The sequence below is a fragment of the Lemur catta genome, chromosome 7 (assembly GCF_020740605.2).
Source record: "Lemur catta isolate mLemCat1 chromosome 7, mLemCat1.pri, whole genome shotgun sequence".
Taxonomy (NCBI): domain Eukaryota; kingdom Metazoa; phylum Chordata; class Mammalia; order Primates; family Lemuridae; genus Lemur; species Lemur catta.
This window is the reverse complement of record NC_059134.1, coordinates 71554086-71567363: the sequence shown is the minus strand read 5'-3', so window position 1 is coordinate 71567363 and position 13278 is coordinate 71554086. Positions and strand designations below refer to the sequence as shown.

The following is a 13278-nucleotide window of genomic DNA, read 5'->3' as shown; positions in this document are numbered from 1 at the left end:
GCTTGAGCTCAGGAGTTCAAGAACAGCCTGAGCAAGAGCAAGATCCCGTCTCTACAAAAAATAGAAAAACTAGCCAGGTGTAGTGGTACACATATGCCTATAGTCCCAGCTACTTGGGAGGCTGAAGCACGAAGATCGCTTGAGCTTGGGGGTTTGAGGTTGCAGTGAGTGACAGTGATGCCACTGCACTCTACCAGGGTGACAGAGTGAGACTCTTGTCTCAAAAAAAAAAAAAAAAAAAAAAAAAAACCTAATAAATAAATAAATAATAAAAATAAAGCTGAAGTATAGTTTTGGAAAGGATATTTGGTGTTTGAATAAAATGAACAAGGATTTGACAAAGTTTATAGTTTCCTGCTTTTTTATATCTTATTTCTTAGAAATTTTTTCTGTGTAAAGATATATCAATATCTTTGAATAAATATTTTCATTTATGTATAATAGAATAAATGTTTTCATTCATAGTTTAGAGCAAGGTTTAGCAAACTTGAGCCCACTGTTTTTATAAATATAGTTTGTTAGAATGTAGCACATATATTTGTTTATGTATTGTTCATGGCTGCTTTGCACTGTAATAGCAGAGTTGAATCTCTGCAGCACAGACTGTATGGCCCACAAAGCCAAAAATACTTACTGTGCCCCTTTACAGAAAAGGCTCGCTAACCGCTGATTGAGGGCACAGATGTAACTTCTCATCTCAAATGATTGGTGCTTTGCCACAAAATAGGTAGCAGTTTTCTTGGCATGTATTTTGGTTCTGATGGTAAAAGTCAGAAAGCAGTTCTGTAATCCATACCACCCCCTTGAGATGTGTTTCTTTGTAGAAACTCTTCAAAGACTGTCCTTCACCTTCCTATTTATAGAAGTTGTTTTCTGAGTCTTTACCCTTCTTATGTTCTGTCCTCACCACCATTCCTCTTAAGATACATTCTTTCATTCTCCCTCTTTATTCCCACCCCACATTTCAGATACATTTACCTTAAATCTCATTACAATTTGGGAAGTGACTTCTGATGTGTTCTTAAATGTGTGGAATACTAACATTTCAAATTCATTACTATGGGTTGTAAATTTTGAATTTTTAAAATGGAAATCAGAGTATTCTTTTTACATTCATGAAGGTTTTTAACTTGTGGAACTAAACTTCTATACCTTTGGACTTCATCACCTACAAATTCTATTCCTGGAACAGTCCCCAAAAAAGGATACGTCATGGAAAGAATAGTGTTGCAGGTAATGGTATTTCCTGACACATGGAAAGGCTTAAAATTTAAATTTCTTTATAAAGAGTGTGTGTATATACCATGATGTGTGGTGTTCTTAAAGAAACCTAATTGACCTTGTTTTAATCTCAGGATCTATCCTATATTTAAATATTGATATTTCTGAGAAGCAGTAAAACATGCACTGTACCCATCCCAAAAAATATATATGTGCTATTTAGAATTACCAGCAACGGTAATCACCTTCAACAAAAAGACAAGAAGCATTACTTTAATATTCAATCTCAGTTCCACCCTGATTGCTTAGAAAAATCAGTTTTCTTAAAGAAGTTAATGTGCCATTCATTTGATCAACTTCTGTTAAATTTTTAAGGTTGATTTTCCTTCTCCTACATTTGATATTATTTATACAACTCCTCAATTTGACAGAAGCATTATACAGCAACACAACTTAGAAACACTGGAAAATGATATAAAGGGAAAACTTCTTGATATTCTTCACAGGGATTCATCACTTGGGTATGCTGTTTATTCTGTTTTGCCTGGGTATCTCCTACAATGGACAGCTCAAGTTAAAGATTTATATTAAATGCCCTGATTTAGTTCATGATTTATCAGCACTCTTGGTATGGAAAGTTTTCTATTTAACTTATTTAATTGTATAAAAGACTAAATGATTTCATAAAAGTTTAGAAAATTGTACAAGTCAAACTTTTTACTTGATCAAAAGGCATACAACAGACTGAGAACGATATTTGGAATAAATGTCAATAAATTTTTTTAATCCATAAAGAATGTTTTCATATTAATAAGATTAAGATCAACTATTCAGGAGTAAAGGAGACAAAGTATGAGCAGGCAAGCCTATAAAGGTGACCCACCAATAGCCCTTCCAGTAATATATAGTAGTGAAAACCCTTTTATATTTTCTTATGTAGACAGGAATGTTTATTGAAGTATTTATTTGGATTACTGAAAAACTAATTGGAAATGTACATTCATCCAATGGAGAACTAAGCAGCCATTAAGAATGAGGTTAGCTAGGCTCAGTGCCTCACCTTGTAATCCCAGCATCTCAGGAGGCTTAGACAAGAGGATTGCTTGAGGCCAGAAGTTCAAGCCATCCTGGGCAATGTTGTGAGACCCCCGTCTCTAAAAAAAAATTTTTTTTAAGTTATCCTGGCATGATAGTATGCACCTGTAGTCCCAGCTACTCGGGAGGCTGAGGCAAGAGGATCAGTTGAGCCCAGGAGTTGAAGGCCACAGTGAGCTATGATCGTTCCACTGCCCTCCAGCCTGGGCAACAAAGTGAGACCTTGGTCTAAAAAATAAAATAAATAAAAAGAATGAAGTTATAGCTATTTGCACTAATATGTAAAATATGTTAAATGAAGAAAACAAGGAGCAGAATGGTGTATATAGTTGATTACCGTGAGTGAACATAAAAGAAAAAAGGGATCTGCATACACCCTCATGTATCCTTCTGTATGAATAGACAATCTCTGGAAGAGTACACAAGCTTAGGCAGTTGCTTCTGGGGAGGAGAGTTGGAAAGAGAAAGACTTCACTATGCATGTTTTGCAGTATTTGAATTTTTTTTAGTATACCACATGAAATGAATACATTTCAGTGGCTGTTTTTTTTTTTTTTTTTTGAGACAAGGTCTTGTACTGTTGCCCAGGCTGGAGTGTAGTATCACTGTCATAGCTTACTGCAACCTCAAATTCCTAAGCACAGGTGATCCTCCTGCCTCAGCCTCCCGAGTAGCTGGGACTACAGGCATGCGCCACCATGCCTGGCTAATTTTTTCTATATATATTTTTAGTTGGCCAGATAATTTCTTTCTATTTTTAGTAGAGACGAGGTCTTGCTCTTGCTCAGGCTGGTCTCAAACTCCTGATCTCGAGCGATCCACCCGCCTCGGCCTCCCAGAGTGCCAGGATTACAGGCGTGAGCCACCGCGCCCAGCCTACCCGGCTAATTTTTAAATTTTTTGTAGAGACAGGGTCTTGCTATGTTGCCCTGGCTGGTCTTGAACTTCTGGTCTCAAGCGATCTGCTTTGGCCTACCAAAGTTGCTGGGGTTACAGGTGTGAGCCATTGAGTCTGGCTTTGGTGCATTTATTATATATATAAAAATGGATAGTAAAATAGTGAAATGTTTCATTCAAATAAACATTTGTCATTAAGCTTAAAACAAATAGAATTAGAATCTTCAAAATGAGTCCTTTTCATTTTGAATATTCCTGTATCAAACTATATAATCATCTTCTAAAATTTTATAGTTGCATTTGTTTTTTGTATGGCATTTGATTTTACTTGTGTGAAGTGGATAAAAATCCTTCCTGTCTCTTAGGATGGGATCTGGTTTTTCAACTCTAATTTCTAGTGCCTGGCATCTGGTTAGAGTTCAGTAAATTTCTGTTGTACTGAATTATCCTTCATTTTCCTAACTAAGGCTGTTTTATCAAAGCAGAATGATTTTTTTTCATCCCCAAATTAAGGTAAATTAGTGGTGTTTGCTATATATTGCATTTTTCTGTTCCAAGTTAGTATTAATGATTCTACCAAGAAGTGGCTTACGTAAATGAATAAATTTCTTCTTTGTGTTTTTAATCATTGAGATAAAATGATGTCATTTTGATGTCACTGAGAAGTAATTTAATTCTATTACATATGCAGACTTTCTAAAGAGGATAAAGCTTTTTTGTGGGAGAAACGTTATTATTGCCTCAAATACCCAAATTGTCTTCCTAAAATACTAGCAAGTGCCCCAAACTGGAAATGGGTTAATCTTGCCAAAACTTACTCATTGCTTCACCAGTGGCCTCCATTGTACCCATTGACTGCATTGGAACTTCTTGATTCAAAGTAAGTCAAATACATCTATTTGCTCTGTTTTATTGTCAGTTTTTCCAGTAAAGTATTATGTTGCAGGAGTATTTCCCTTTCTTTAACCTGAAAGCAATTCAGTACAATATAAATGTATGTTTATACCAACATATTCTTTGTTTTGGGGTTATCCAAAAAGCGTTTCATGTCATTTAAAATTAATCCAAAGAAAAGGTTATGTTGTATATTTTGAAATATTTATTATATTTTTATGATATGGACCAAAATTAATTTTTATAAACTTAAGATTTCTAAATAATCCCAAAATTGAGTCTATGGCACAGTAAGATTTTCTTCCTAAAAATGAAGAAACACATTGTTTTGAATAAAGAGCTGTTTATTCTTTGTCAGGAACAGATTGAGATTGTGTTTTCAAGAAATACAGCTTCATTAGAAAAAAATCCACTTCCTTCTAGATTTGCTGATCAGGAGGTGAGATCTCTAGCTGTGACCTGGATCGAGGCCATTACTGATGATGAGCTAACAGATCTTCTTCCACAGTTTGTGCAGGTGAGTTTTTTACTAAGTCATCTTCCTTTTTACTTTCCCTACAGTTTTGAGGGGAACTTGCTGAGGAAACCCTCTTCTGTTTTGATTAAAAGTAGTTTGGTAGTGTGGGAACGTTGAGGGGTATTGCATGTGGATTTTGTGTGAATTTTTTCCCGCTATTATCATCTACCCCACTTGTGTATTGTATATAGAGCACCTGGATTTTCAGTTCTCAGGTTTTTTAGAGTCTCAGAACAAACCAGACTTGAGCTTCTCCTTGATTTTTTTCTTTACTGGTCAGTTAAACATAGCTAGTGAATGTTATCCCTAGGTCTATACTTTTGTGCTTGGTTTCATTAATTTGGCCTAAGTTAATTCATCTGTTTCATTTTTGTAAGTATCATCTTTCATCAATAAGAGTAATACTTTGTATAGTTTCTGTTTTCATATTTTTATCTGAATAATTCACTATAGGTGTTACCACTAGTAATTCTTATTTTCTTTTACACATAGGCTTTGAAATATGAAATTTACTTGAATAGTTCATTAGTGCGCTTCCTTCTGTCCAGAGCATTGGGAAATATCCAGATAGCACACAATTTATATTGGTAAGATTTAAATTTTATTTACAATTCTTGTTTCCATTCCTAGAATTTCCAGAGATGGCATACTCTGTAAGTGTAAACGATATGCCAGGACTACTTACTGTGGATACCAAATGTTTTATTGAAGGCATTATTTTAAGGAAGCTGAAGTTTTATGTCCTTAGAAATAAAACCACAAATAACAAAACCTTCTATTGCAAAATACATGGCATGTTATATAGCTCTATAATAATGAATATGTTTTTTAGATGGCTTAAAATAAATTCTTGCATATCAAAAATTGAACTTGTTAAATTGATTTTTGAGGGAGTTTCATCAAGTTCTCAGAAGTGGCTGACGTAAATATTTTGCTGTATTAGGCTTCTTAAGGATGCCCTGCATGATGCACAATTTGGTACCCGGTATGAACATGTTTTGGGTGCTCTCCTCTCGGTAGGAGGAAAAGGACTCAGAGAAGAACTTTTAAAGCAGACGAAACTCGTACAGCTTTTAGGAGGAGTAGCGGAAAAAGTAAGGCAGGCTAGTGGATCAGCCAGACAGGTATGTATCCATAAAAGGGAACATTAATGTTTTGATATTAAAGGTGTTGACACAGTAAGTTGTTATTCTTATCAGTAGACTCCCAATAGAACTCTAACTACACTGTACTATGCTATTTAGGGTGAGTAAATACAAAAGTTATTTAAAATATATAGGAAAATATTTCACAAACTAACTGAGAAGATTGATGCTTTTTAATTTGGATGCTTACTAACACCTTTCTGATCAAAATTTTCTTGAATTTCTTTTTCACTAATTTTTCTTAAAATTTTTGTAATTAAAAAGTAATGAAAGTATGAGTAAATGCTAATTTTAAAAAAGTCCAGATAAGTAGTTTATAGGATAAAAATGAAGTCTTTATCATTTTCAATTCACTTTTCCAGTTTTTCCCTGTAGGTAATTATCATTCATAGTTTGCCGTATGTCCTTCCTGGTCATTTTATGTGACCTTACACATATATACACTTGCGCAGATTTTTAGAGGTTTTGAAAAAATTTTTAGCAGAAACTGAATTGCATTATGTACCCATACATATACACATTTGTTCTTGCTGAGGTAAAATTCACATTACATAAAATTCACCATTTTAACCATTTAAAAGTGTACAATTCAGTGGCTTTTAGTACATTCACAGTGTTATACAATCACTGCCCCTATCTAATTCTAGAATTTTTTTATCTTACCAAAAAGAAAGCATGTACCCATTTAACCACTCACTCTCCATTTCCCCTTGCCAGCCCCAGGTAATCAATATTCTGCTCTCTGTCAATATAGATTTGCCTATTCTGGGCACTACATAGAAATGAAATCATATAATATATGGCCTTTTGTGTCTAGTTTGTTTCCCTTAGCATAATGATTTCAGAGTTCATCCATGTTCTTGCGTGTTTAAGTACTTCATGCATTTTTATCTTTGAGTAATATTCCATTTTGTGAATATACCACATTTTGTTCATTCATTAGTTGATGGACATTTGGGTTGTTTCCATTTATGATTAATGCTGGCTATTATGAATAATGCTGCTGTGACTATTCACGTACAAATTTTTGTTTGAATACTTGTTTTTACTTTAACTAGGAATGGAATTGCTGGGTCATGTGGTAATTATGTGCTTAACTTCTTGAGGAACCATCAAACTCTAGTGTCTGCAGCAACTATACCATTTTATATTACCACCAGCAATATATAAGGGTTCCTGTTTCTCCACATCCTCACCAGCATTTATTTTCTGGTTTTTTGATTATAGCTATTTTAGTGGGTGTGAAGTGGTATCATATTGTGGTTTTGATTTTCAATTCCCTAATGTTTAATGATGGCCAACACATTTTCGTGTGTTTCTTGGCCATTGGTTTATCTTCTTTGGAGAAATGTCTATTCAAAGTCCTTTGCCTGTTTTTTAATTGAACTATTTTTTTATTGTTGAGTTGTAAGAGTTCTTTATTCTGTATATTCTGGATATGAGACTTTTATCAGATATACTATTTGCAAATATTTTACCTTTTCTGCAGGTTTTCTTTTTACTTTCTTACTTGTGTCCTTTGGTGCACAAAATTTTTAAATTTTGATGAAGTCCTGTTTATGTTTTCTTTTGTTTATGCTTTTGGTGTCCTATCTAAGAATCCATCAAATCCAATGATATGAAGATGAACACCTGTGTTTTCTTCTAAAATTTTTATCGTTTTAGCTCTTATATTTAGGTCTTTGATCCATTTTAAATTAATTTTTGTATGTGATCAAATGTAAGGGCCCAACATTATTCTTCTTTGTGTGGTTATCCAGTTGTCTTAGCACCATTTTGTTAAAGAGACTCTTCTTTCCTAATGAATGGTTTTGATACCCTTGTCAAAAATCAGTTGACTATAGAAGTGAGTTTATTTCTAGACTCTTGATTCTATGCCATTCATCTGTGTCTATCCTTATGCCATACTGTTTTGATTACCATAGTTTTGTAGTAAGTTTTGAAATCAGGAAACATAAGTCCTTCAACTTAGTTCTTTTTTAAGATATTTTTGGCTATTCAGGGGTCCCTTGCAAGTCCATGTGAATTTTGGGATCAAGGTGTTCATTTCTGCAAAAAAGCAGTTGGAATTTTGATAAGAATGGTGTTGAATCTGTTGATTAATTTGGGAAATATTACAATTTTAATAATATTAAGTCTTCCAGTTCATGAACACTGAGTATCTTTTCAATTACTTAGATCTTCTTTAATTTCTTTAAACAATTATACTTTTTTTACACAAAGTTTTTTTAAAAAGTCATTGCTTTTTTACTTCATCTTAGAGAATTCATCTTGGTACATATAATTGTAGTTCATTTCTTGACACATAATATTACAAAATATTATAAATTATGTGGTGCTTTTTTGTGTTTTTGTTTTGTTTTGTTTTGTTTTGTTTTGAGACAGGGTCTTGTTCTGTTGCCTGGGCTAGAGTGCAGTGGTGCAATCATAGCTCACTGCAACCTCAAACTCCTGGGCTCAGGTGATCCTCCTGCCTCAACCTCTCGAGTAGCTGAGACTGTAGGTGTCTGCCATCACGCCTGGCTAATTTTCTTTTTTTATTTTTCGTGAAGACGGGTTCTTTCTGTTGCTTAGGCTGGTGTCTTGAACTCCTGGCCTCAAGCGATCCTCCTACCTCAGCCTTCCAAAGTGCTAAGATTATAGGCGTTAGCCACCATGACTAACCTGTAGCATGAGTTATGAACCGTTACCTCTGTTTAAGTTGTTTACACATTTTTCCTTTCCCACATAGTGCTTCAGTGAACTTTAGTGTATAAGTTTTTGTTTCTTTGTTAGTATTTCTTTATAGGATATTCCAACAGTAAAATAGCTCAGTTGAGAGATACATACATTTTTAGTTATAATACCTAATATTAGATTGCAGCTATGCTGGAACCGTAGTGAGTCCACTTGCTCAAGGCTTCTTGAACATGGCTCCAGGACATGGTCCTCAAATTTGGCTCAGAATAAACCTCTTTACATTAAGGAAAAAAAAAAGCTATGCCTGTATATACCTCTCTCCCCACCAACAGATTATAAAATTATTTCCCACTGCTGGTGTTGTCTTTATTTTTCATCTGGTAGATATAAAATTGCATCTCATTTTGTTTACTTTCTATTTGTTTGACTATTAGTGAGCCCTTAACATTTTCACGTACGTTAGTTGGCCATATGTACTTTTCTCCCCTATCTTTATAGCCTTTGCCCATTCTAATTTTATTTTACAGTAAAAATTAACTCTCTTTAGCAACAACTTTTTTTGAGCATGTGACAATTGGGCATTTTATAAATTGTGTCCACAACATAATCTGTCATATTAAAATAGATCTTCATTTTTATTATGTACTTACAGTATCAATCTCTTTCTATAGGTTGTCCTCCAAAGGAGTATGGAACGAGTCCAGTCCTTTTTTCTGAGAAGTAAATGCCGTCTCCCTCTCAAGCCAAGTCTAGTGGCAAAAGAATTAAATATTAAGGTGACACATACAATACTTATAAGTTATATTACATTTCAAAATAATACATAGGGCGGAGAATGGGCAGGTATGCATAAGACAAATGAGGATAAAACCTGCATAGGTTGGTTATAAGTATGTATGGATGGATGTCTGTTTGTGGTTAAGATCCATATTTATCTCAGCATATTTTTACCTAATCACAATTCCTGAAAGAAAAAATGTAAAATTTTTACTGCCTTGGGTTTTTAATTTTTCTCTTAAATTGTTCCCACTGTCTTAAATTATCTTTTAGTGAGTTTCATTTTAAAATAAGATTTGATCTTTGCTAATGAAATTTTTAAAGTTTTTGTCAATATTTGATTTTATGGCTAATTGATTATGATAGTACCTTAAATAGAAAAAGTAGAGATCTCATCACAAGATCATAGTGATTTGCAGCAGCAGTCCCCAACCTTTTTGGCACCAAGGAAAGACAATTTTTCCAGGGGTTAGGTGAGTGGAGGCAGAGCTTGCTCTCAGCCCTCTGCTGTGCACCTCCCCTCCCCCAAGTTTCATGGAAGATAATTTTTCATAGACTGTGGTGGAGGATGGCAGGGGACAGAGCTCTACAGCTGGTCCCTAACAGGCCACAGTACTGGTCCATGGCCTGGGGGTTGGAGACTGCAGATTTAGAGGAAGGATAAGAGTATCACAAGTCTTTGTATTCTGTTGAGGGATTAAGACACTTACAAAGCTCAAACTTCAAAAGTTTTTGTGTCAAGTCAAGTTTTTGCTTCTCTGCCTAGAGAGATGATACTTTTATTCATACATGCCACGTTAAAGTTTCAAAAAGTATTTTTGTATGCCTATTATCTGCCAAATGATCTAAAAAGCAGTTCTTTTGTGTTATTTCATTTACCATAATTTAAAGGAACAAACAAAACGGAAAATGCCAAAGACAAAATAATTCTCAACCCATTTTTATTTCAGTGTTATCTTTCTAATGCTTAACATGTTGTATTTGCAGTCATGTTCCTTCTTTAGTTCTAATGCTGTGCCCCTAAAAGTCACGATGGTGAATGCTGACCCTATGGGGGAAGAAATTAATGTTATGTTTAAGGTGAGCAAAATAAGGTTTGTTTATTTAATGGCAATTTAGAAATTCTTCTGTCAATTTCCTTTTCTAAACTTACAAAGGTAATTTTGTTTAATATGTAATTAAGTTGAATAACTATATATGAAAAATTATCAGTGATATAAATTGTTCCCCACAGATTTGGGAACAAATGCATCTCTGGGCTAGAGCTGCTGCATATGGTTATGTTTGTTGAGCATATCGGTAACTCCAGGAAGTGCCTTTCATGCAGGCTGTGATGTCAATGGCATCCCCTAGAGTTGTGCAGTGCAAAACTGCAAAGCCATAAGCAGTGGCACTGGTCAGCTTGCCTGTGGGGAGCAGCAGGACTAGAGTACTACAGAGTAATCTATTACCTATCAAAATTCTGAGTGTTGTGATCATAATTTGTATATTTTGAAAAAAGAATGGAGAATTTTAGTTAATTCAGTGAATTGGTTAAGTGAAGGTTTGTGTGTGTGTGTGTGTGTGTGTGTGTGTGTGTATAGGTTTGCTATATATATATAGAAACTTTCCATATACTCAGATCTAGTTTGGGGCCCTATTTCATTTTATTAATGTAGGTGCCTTTTCCTAAAAGAGTTCCATCTGTTTTTTTGTTTGTTTCTTTCTTTTTTTTGAAATCCATGGTGAAACAATCTGTTTTGATTACAGAGAGTTTTAATATTTGTTAAGGCAAGTTCCCGTTATTCTTTTTCATAATTTTCTTGGCTAGTCTCAAAAGTATATTCATCATTATGTATATTAAAATTATTTTATCTGATTTAAAAAGGTAAATGAAAACTTGCTGGGGTTCCAGTTAGAATCAATTTATTTTGGGAAGGTGAATATTTAAGTAAACTTTTTGTTTTGAGATATTTGTAGACTCATAGGCAGTTGTAAGAAACTATACAGAGAGATCCTGTATACCCTTTTACCCAATTGTGCAGTATCACAATCGGGATATTGGCATTGATGCAGTCGAGTTATATAACATTTGATTATCACAAAGATCCCCCATGTTACCCCTGTAAAAAATTGAATATAATTAAGATACCATAAAACTCAACCTTTGAAAGTATACAATTCAGGAAACTGAGACATAAAGAGGTTAAGTAACTCTCTAGAATGCTGCAAGAGAATAAAAAGGCAGTTTGCAGCAGTTCTGTGTTCATCTTATTTGTCACTCTTTACATTCTCCCCCATGGCCCATCCCCAGCTTTTATAATGTGTGATCTATTCTTTTGGAGACGTACAAGTTTCATTTTGTTTTCTCAATTTCAAGGTTGGATCTTAGGCAAGGTATGTTAGCTTTACAGATGATAGAGATTATAGATAAGATCTGGCTTAAAGAAGGACAAGTTTCATTTTGTTTTCTCAATTTTAAGGTTGGCGAAGATCTTAGGCAAGATATGTTAGCTTTACAGATGATAAAGATTATGGATAAGATCTGGCTTAAAGAAGGACTAGATCTGAGGATGGTAATTTTCAAATGTCTCTCAACTGGCAGAGATCGAGGTAAGCCTGTTAGCTGTGTCTTGGTGTCTTATTGTTTTCAGTGAACTTAGCTCATAATGTACCTGCCCTAAGGGTCCTGATGCAGATATACTGTGATCTCAGTTTCTTATTTTAATCTACTGTTACTTTATTGATTGAATTGCTCATGATTAAATCTCTTTACAAAAACAACTCAGTGGGTAGCCCAGATAAATCCTTTGTCCCCATTAATTGACCCAATGAGGACCTTATGGTCTTTAGCTTTTGAACTTAAAAATAAGGCCATAAATTTGATTTCATTTCTGTAAAATAAAACAATGGTTACAAAGTTTGTTTTCTTTCTTTCTTCTTTTTTTATTTAACTAAGAGAAAATTCCTTGTTATTTATGGCATAAGTTTTTGAAATAATGAATGTAATGAAGTAATGAATGTATCTGATGCATACTATGTGCTCTATAAATGGCAACCATCACCATTATTCTTATTCGACTAATGGTTGTATTTTATCTACCATCTGTAAAATGCTAAGAATATGTAGAACTTATATTTTAGAAAGGAGCAAGTAAAGATATATAAAAGTAATTAGTGTGTTAATAAGTTAAAAGCTCTAAGAGAATTATCAAAGGTGGTGCTGTGGAGTTTTTAAAGAAGGGAAAGATCGTCGATGGTTGGTGAAAATGCAAAATGCTTCCCAGATTCTAATCATAGACACTAGGAAGTCACCTGAAAGATTATCTTATTTAATCGTCCTTCCAATATTTGCCATTCAGTTTATGCTTAACCGCTTGTAGTGAAGGGAATTTCCTACATTTCAAGGTAGTCCATTCTATGCTGGATAGTCCTCATACCTCTGAAAGGTAGAATTCTTTCTAGTATTCAGGTGAATAAGGGGGACTGCTTCCTGGTGTCTTTTACCCATTGGTTCCAGTTCTGTTTATAGACTATCATAATTAAGTTAATTCCCTCTTCAAGATGACCAGTATTGTGGCCTCAGATTCTCAATTACAAATTCCCCAGCCATTTATCAAAGGTGACTTTAAATTACTTTATCACCTGATTGTTCTCCTTGTAAATGGTTCAAGTAATTCATTGCCTTAAGAGTGGCACCTGGATTTTGTATAATACAAAAGGATGGGCAAAGTGTCACACATGTGAAGCTTATTCACAAATAAAACCAGTAAGTCACCATCATCATACTAGCTCCTGCTGTGCCTTGGCCATTTTGTACTTCTTCTGCATCTTGTATCTTAGAAGACTTGGTGTAGGACTTTATTTGATCTACTGCTTTTCAGCTTGAGTTCTTTTTAAAATCTGACTTTTGTTATTTGTCATTGAACCTCTTAGTTTGTGTCATAAACAGATTTGAAAAATGTACATTCTGTAGCTTCTGATAAAGTCATTGGGAAACATGTTTACCAAGAAAGGGCCAAAGATCAACCCTGTGGCATGCCACTAGAGACCTCCCTTCAGGTGATTGCTAAA

At 34.4% G+C, this 13278-nt stretch overlaps 1 protein-coding gene across 4 annotated transcripts in view; it reads left to right on the top strand.

Moving 5' to 3' along the window:
* PIK3C2A (phosphatidylinositol-4-phosphate 3-kinase catalytic subunit type 2 alpha) overlaps positions 1 to 13278 on the top strand; it is an 89543-nt gene that overhangs the window by 58512 nt on the left and 17753 nt on the right. For 3 of the 4 annotated variants that reach the window (XM_045557604.1, XM_045557607.1, XM_045557606.1), the window contains exons 14-22: positions 1122 to 1233; positions 1597 to 1742; positions 3905 to 4093; positions 4531 to 4624; positions 5117 to 5211; positions 5568 to 5748; positions 9120 to 9224; positions 10213 to 10305; positions 11688 to 11817. In XM_045557604.1, the coding sequence (XP_045413560.1) occupies positions 1122 to 1233; positions 1597 to 1742; positions 3905 to 4093; positions 4531 to 4624; positions 5117 to 5211; positions 5568 to 5748; positions 9120 to 9224; positions 10213 to 10305; positions 11688 to 11817 (1145 nt within the window). The remainder of the gene's footprint in view (positions 1 to 1121; positions 1234 to 1596; positions 1743 to 3904; positions 4094 to 4530; positions 4625 to 5116; positions 5212 to 5567; positions 5749 to 9119; positions 9225 to 10212; positions 10306 to 11687; positions 11818 to 13278) is intronic. The other variant, XM_045557605.1, reaches the window with a different exon arrangement.